General features: G+C 48.0%; 1 protein-coding gene across 1 annotated transcript; it reads right to left on the minus strand.

Annotated features, from left to right (window-relative positions):
• Window positions 1-31: 31 nt before the first annotated feature.
• Window positions 32-6,096, minus strand: HSP90AB1 (heat shock protein 90 alpha family class B member 1). Its single transcript, XM_036766968.1, has 12 exons — window positions 5,960-6,096; window positions 4,251-4,397; window positions 3,770-3,976; window positions 3,519-3,678; window positions 3,235-3,368; window positions 2,836-3,141; window positions 2,439-2,604; window positions 2,123-2,313; window positions 1,832-1,979; window positions 1,466-1,734; window positions 845-1,178; window positions 32-414 (listed from the first exon to the last, which is right to left on the minus strand). The coding sequence occupies exons 2-12, from the start codon at window positions 4,395-4,397 to the stop codon at window positions 305-307; spliced, it is 2,172 nt and encodes a 723-aa protein (XP_036622863.1). The 5' UTR covers window positions 5,960-6,096; the 3' UTR covers window positions 32-304.
• Window positions 6,097-6,496: the final 400 nt, after the last annotated feature.

Here is a 6,496-nt window from a genome sequence, read left to right on the forward strand (position 1 = left end):
CCAGTAAATCAAGTACACCAGGCTGCAAGAGTTCCGTGTAAAAACTGCATTCTCTTTATTCTGCATACTTTAATTTTCAGAACAAAATAAACATTAACAGCCCACAATACACAACATCCTACTCCCCATATCAGGAGAGGGGGAACAGGGACCCTGGAAACCCTGCCCTTATACACTGGAAAACAGGAGGAAAAAAAAACCACTAGACATTGGCAGATGGAGCCAGGCAAGGACAGGGCCTCTACTGCTGCTGTGGGAAAACACAGGGAACTATACAGAGGGTGGGGGTCTGATGCAGGTTTGTTTAGTCCACCTCCTCCATGCGGGAGGCATCTTCATCTCCTTCAAGTGGGGGGATCTCATCAGGAACAGCAGCACTGGGTTCTTCCGCAGTCACCTCATCCTCATCAATGCCTGAGAAGAAAAAAATATTAGAGGATACACACCATACGTGTAAAAAACAGATTTCCAACCCTTTTTTCCTGAATCACCTACTGGGATAGATTCAAAGGACAATCACAAATTTAAGAATCCATCCTTTGTTTGAACACTTGCAGTGAAAGATCATTCAGCACCGCCAAGCGCCTCCCCCCCAAATGGCTCAAATTGTCTTTAGGACTTTAATGCAGCGGGCCTGCAAAGTTTCCCACACGGTTTAGTTTTATCCTCAAACTTAACACCTGATTTACAGATGGGGAAACTAGGGCTGACATGTTAAGTGACCCACCCTGGGCTCATACACTCAAATCTCAGGCAGAATTTGACTTCGTCTTCCTTGACGTGGACTCAGCATTGCCCTTCCACTCATCTTTTCAGACTGACACGGCCACAAGATCATACTCACCAAGACCTAGCTTAATCATACGGTAAATTCGATTTGAGTGAGTCTGGGGATCTTCAAGGGAGAAACCAGACGACAGCAGAGCTGTCTCGAAAAGCAGCACCACCAGGTCTTTCACAGCCTTGTCGTTCTTGTCAGCCTCAGCCTTCTGCCTGAGAGTCTCCACAATGGGGTGATCTGGGTTTATTTCCAAATGCTTCTTGGCCATCATGTATCCCATTGTAGAGTTGTCTCTCAATGCCTGGGCCTTCATGATGCGTTCCATGTTGGCTGTCCAGCCGTATGTGCTAGTCACAATGCAACAAGGTGAAGACACCAGCCGATTGGAGATTGTCACCTACGAACATTGTTAAAATTAAGTAGTAGCCTCACAGAGTACAGAATGGCCAGTGCAATGGGGTCACATGAAGCACTCATGACACCCTTAATCTGTCTGGTTTATACTAAATTATGAAATGGCTTTCTTCCCAGCACACAATTTCTTTTAAAGAAACCTGTCTAAATATTGTTTGCAATGAGTCCCTGAAGGACATCAATTTAGGCTAAAACAATAAAAGGCCTTTCCCAAGACTCGTAAGAATCCAACCATTTAAAAAAAATCCATTATTCCCAAATTGCACTTACTTTCTCAACTTTCTTATCCAGAATTTCCTTCATTAGCTTGCACAAGTTCTCAAATTTTGCCTTGCTCTCCTCCATCTTTTTCTTTTCTTCTTCATCCTCTGGAAGTTCTAGCCCTTCCTTAGTAACAGAGACAAGTGTCTTTCCATCAAATTCCTTTAGCTGCTGCACACAGTACTCATCAATGGGCTCTGTCATGTATACTACTTCAAAGCCTCGTTTCCGTACTCGTTCCACAAAAGCAGAGTTGGCCACTTGTTCTTTGCTCTCACCTGCAAGTTATAATTAAGTCATTAGAAGCAGTTGTCAGGATATCCTAGCTTGCCAGCCAACATCCCTGACACCCTCACCAAAGCCCAAGCAGCTTACCAGTGATGTAATAGATGCACTTCTGGGTTTCCTTCATTCTAGACACATATTCAGACAAGGAAGTCATCTCATCTCCTGACTGAGATGTGTGGTAACGTAATAGCTCAGACAGACGGCGCCTATTGGTTGAGTCCTCATGGATTCCAAGCTTTAGGAAGAGAAGACATTATTTACAAATTAGTACATAAGCTCAGCTTTGACTGCTGTCCTGTCTGGCAACCCTGTTTACTCAATTCAGAGAAGTATTCCAAAACCCCCAAGAAAGGTGCTTAACAATCTAGAGATGCTCACTTTCAGGTTTTTCGAAAAGGCCTCATAGAACTTTTTGTAATTCTCTTTGTCTTCCGCCAGTTCAGAGAAGAGCTCCAGACACTTCTTGACGATGTTCTTACGGATGACCTTCAGGATCTTACTCTGTTGCAGCATCTCTCTGGAAATGTTGAGGGGCAGATCCTCAGAGTCCACCACACCTCGGATAAAATCTAGGAAAAAGCAGGATAAAAATAACCAATTGCTATTTGTTACAAAATAAATCTTTTCTGCTTACACATCTAAAAAGTTAAAATCTTCACAAAGGAAACGGTAAGCCCATTAAAGGAATACTTACTGAGATACTCAGGAATAAGCTCATCACAACTGTCCATGATGAACACACGCCGCACATACAGCTTAATGTTGTTCTTCTTCTTCTTGTTTTCAAAGAGATCAAAAGGAGCCCGGCGGGGGATGAAGAGCAGAGCTCTGAACTCCAACTGACCTTCCACGGAGAAATGCTAAGGAGGCAAACAATAATTTTTCTCATCTTGGTTCAGAAAACAGCTGCCTACAATTCAGCATTTCTCCAAGGAGAATGACACTCAAGAGAACTGAGACAAGTTTCCTCAACATTCCAATTGAAAACAGTTCTTTAAATAATGCAGTCAAGTCCACTGTTGCATTTCATGTAGTCTGCACCAAATGTACTGTAACTTTTCCACAACATTCTGGCCCTCAAAATTTCTTACCTTTACTGCCAAGTGATCTTCCCAATCATTGGTGAGGCTCTTATAGAACTCGCCATATTCCTCTTGGCTGATGTCATCAGGGTTACGTGTCCAGATGGGCTTGGTCTTGTTCAGCTCTTCCTGATCAATGTATTTCTCCTTGATTTTCTTGGTCTTCTTCTTCTTGTCCTTACCTTCATCTTCCTCATCAGATCCTACGTCTTCTATCTTGGGTTTCTCCTCATCTTTAGCTGGCTCTTCCTCTTCCTTTTCTTTATCTTCCTCTGTCTCATCATCACTGATTTCCTTCTCTCGTTCTTTCTCCAACTAAGGGCAGCCAGAAACAGTTCAGTTTGAATTAGGTCTGCAGAGGTTTAAAAAAAAGTAATCCCTTTACGTAAATGGCTAGTTTGTACTCACATAAAGTGTGATGGGATAGCCAATGAACTGAGAGTGCTTCTTTACAACCTCTTTGACCCGCCTCTCTTCCAGATACTCTGTCTGGTCTTCTTTCAGGTGTAAGATCACTTTGGTGCCCCTGCCAATAGGCTCACCTGAAATAAGAAATTTAACCAGTGTCATTATTAATTGGAATAGAAACAAGTCCAACACAAAACAAACCTCTTAAGTTTTTTAACCTACACATTCCAATTCAAAGAAATTTCATCCAACCCAGCTTAAGACAAACTAAGCTACATACATACCATGGTCAGCACGGACTGTGAAAGAACCACCAGCAGAAGACTCCCAGGCATACTGTTCATCATCATTGTGCTTGGTGATGACAACTACCTTCTCCGCAACCAAGTATGCAGAATAGAAACCCACACCAAACTGACCAATCATGGAGATGTCTGCTCCAGCCTACATGAAAGACGACAGAAATTGGGCATACAGAGAAGAAAAGGTTCACATCAAGCAATCCTAGTGACAAATAAAAGGGCGGATGCCATACCTGCAAAGCCTCCATGAAAGCCTTGGTGCCAGACTTGGCAATGGTTCCCAAGTTATTGATCAAATCAGCTTTTGTCATGCCGATGCCAGTGTCCACCAAAGTCAGAGTACGTTCCTGAGGGTTGGGGATGATGTCAATCTTCAGCTCTTTGCCACTGTCCAATTTAGAAGGATCTGTCAGACTCTCATAGCGAATCTTGTCCAGGGCCTAGGAGAGAGAATACAGGTTTATTAGCTATCCCTCTAAGACAAGACAATCCCTTTATCTTCTCTACAACTCAGAGATCCTAGCCTTCCACCTCTTCCTAAACACTACCTAGAATTGTACTGTTCAGTTAGGATCATGTTCACAGACACCTCCCCCCCAGGGTACTGCAATGAAGCATCTCACCAGGAATCATAACAGAAAACCCGATTGGAACTACCACCCTCCTCCACTTCCCTCCCCAGGTCACCGTAACATTATCAATAGTAACACTTACATCAGAGGCATTGGAAATGATCTCTCGAAGGAAGATTTCCTTATTAGAATAAAAGGTGTTGATAATCAAAGACATAAGCTGGGCAATCTCTGCCTGGAAGGCAAAGGTCTCCACCTCCTCCTCTCCATGCTGTACTTCCTCAGGCATCTTTAAACATAACAAAGGATACAATTAATCTAGAGTCCATCATCTGACCTCCCCTACCTTTCCCACAAGAATTTATTATCCGAGAAAACCCAGTGATTCCTACCCATGCCAGGTTCAGTTACCCAGTAATTAAACAGTAAAAAACCAACCAAACCACCAGACTTGGTTGTTTTGAGACCAAATAAATGCCCTGTAGACTATAAAGTATTGGAGAAATGCTTCTATACTCTCCAGAAGCTACTAACCCCAAGAACTTTGACATCTGGGGGAAGAAATGATCTTTCAAGATTTCACTACTGCTTTACTACAGCCTGGAAAGCGTACTGATGATGTCTTGGGGAAAAACCCAGGCTGAGATCCCCCAGAGCCAGAAGCGAAATCCAATGGAGACCTTACCGACTCCTAGTTTAATAGCTCCCCTCCCCCCCATACAGCATCCTCAATTCACACTAAAATGGAAGACCCTTTAGCAGAACTGGATGCCAGGAAGGAAGCAGAAGCCAAGCCCCGAAACCTGCATCAGCATCGCGGGGCCCTGCTCACCGGGAATGCGCAGCCTCCCCGGGTGGGGTCTGCCCACCGCCCTCGTGCCATGTAACACAAGGTAACCAAATACAAGGGCAGCAGCCCCCGCCCCCGCATCGGGGGAGGGGGGACCAGGATAACGGCCAGGTTTAGTACGACAGACGACAAAGGACGCGGACAAAGAGCCCCAGCGTCTGCGTCTCCAACCCCTCAGAATGCAACGAGGCACCGCGGGATGGGAGGAGTTTCCACCCGGGGCTGATCCTTCAGGTTGGGGGGGGGGGGAGGCGAGGAGACACCCCCTGCCGAGGGGGCACGACGTCCCCGCCATCTCCGCTTGGGGGCTCGGGCGCCATCCCAGCATCCGGGCACCTGGGCGGGGCGCGCGGTTCCAGAAGCTTCCAGAACAATCTGGGCCCTGACGCGAGGGGAGGGGGGAGGGAGCCCCGGGAATGTTCCAGAACCTGCTCCTCCCTTCTCGAACCCCCACCCCCCACCCCCGCCCCGCGCGCTACTGAAAAATGTGGCCATCATGGCCGAAATAGACTATGTAAGATCCGATACCTAGATGGCCAAGACAGCTATAATTACGCAACTATAAGCCAAGAACGAAACCTGGCGAGGGAACACCCCCCCCCCCCCGCTGAGTCACCTCGGCCTAACCCCCCGTTCGCGCCGAATGCCCCTCTCGCTCCCCGTAGCCGCCGGAAGTGGAGGGAGGCGCGAGCCCAACATGGCAGCGTCCCGCGGGAACCGGCGCGGCCACCACGTGCTAGCCCGTTCCCACCGGGAACGCAGCTCGCGACCAACCGGCCCCCGCGCGTCTGTCACTCCCTCCTCGAACCCTCCCGCGGCTTGAGAGAAGAAAAGGGGCAAGAGGAAGGGGAAAGCACCTGGCCGAGAAATGCGAAAGCCTGAATGGTCGGCGGGGATGGGGGGAGGGGGAAGCATTAAGGAACCTTTTCGGTAATAACATGAAAAGACGAAAGCCATCGAATACGAAAAAAGGAATTAAATAAGGTGGGGGGATACGTCACCTTGAGCAGCTGCGGGTAAGAAGGCCGGTTCAGGGAAGTGCTGAGTCCAGCGGCTCCAAGGACCCGCTACCGTGAGGAGCTTGGCACAAGAGAAGCTGCCGGCCGCCCCCACCCGCTCTATATATTGGCAGCGCACCGACGGCGTCGGAGCTCCCCGAGCGAATCCCTCCGCCTTAAAGGGGCCGCCTCACAAGCTGAGCACCTGCAGCCTCTGAGCTCTCACCCGCCTTCCCCCCTCCCTCTAACCACATACACCTATATACAGATTCCAGACACGAAGCTACTGGAATTGGAAGGAACGTTCTCTCGAAATCATCTGGTTATTTTACACATGAGGAAACTGAGGCAGGGGCCAGGGGAACGAATTGCCCAAGGTCACCCATTCCGTGGGTAGCGCGTCTGGGCATTGTCTGCTCGTGGTTCCCCCCCACCCCCACCAGCCTGCCAGCTCCCAGACAGCAGGGCCCGAGCTGCCTAGACTTCTCAGCTCCCCTGCGCTCAAGAAGGCCTGACCCTTAGCAGGGGCTTAAGAAAGGT

The sequence above is a fragment of the Trichosurus vulpecula genome, chromosome 7 (assembly GCF_011100635.1).
Source record: "Trichosurus vulpecula isolate mTriVul1 chromosome 7, mTriVul1.pri, whole genome shotgun sequence".
Taxonomy (NCBI): domain Eukaryota; kingdom Metazoa; phylum Chordata; class Mammalia; order Diprotodontia; family Phalangeridae; genus Trichosurus; species Trichosurus vulpecula.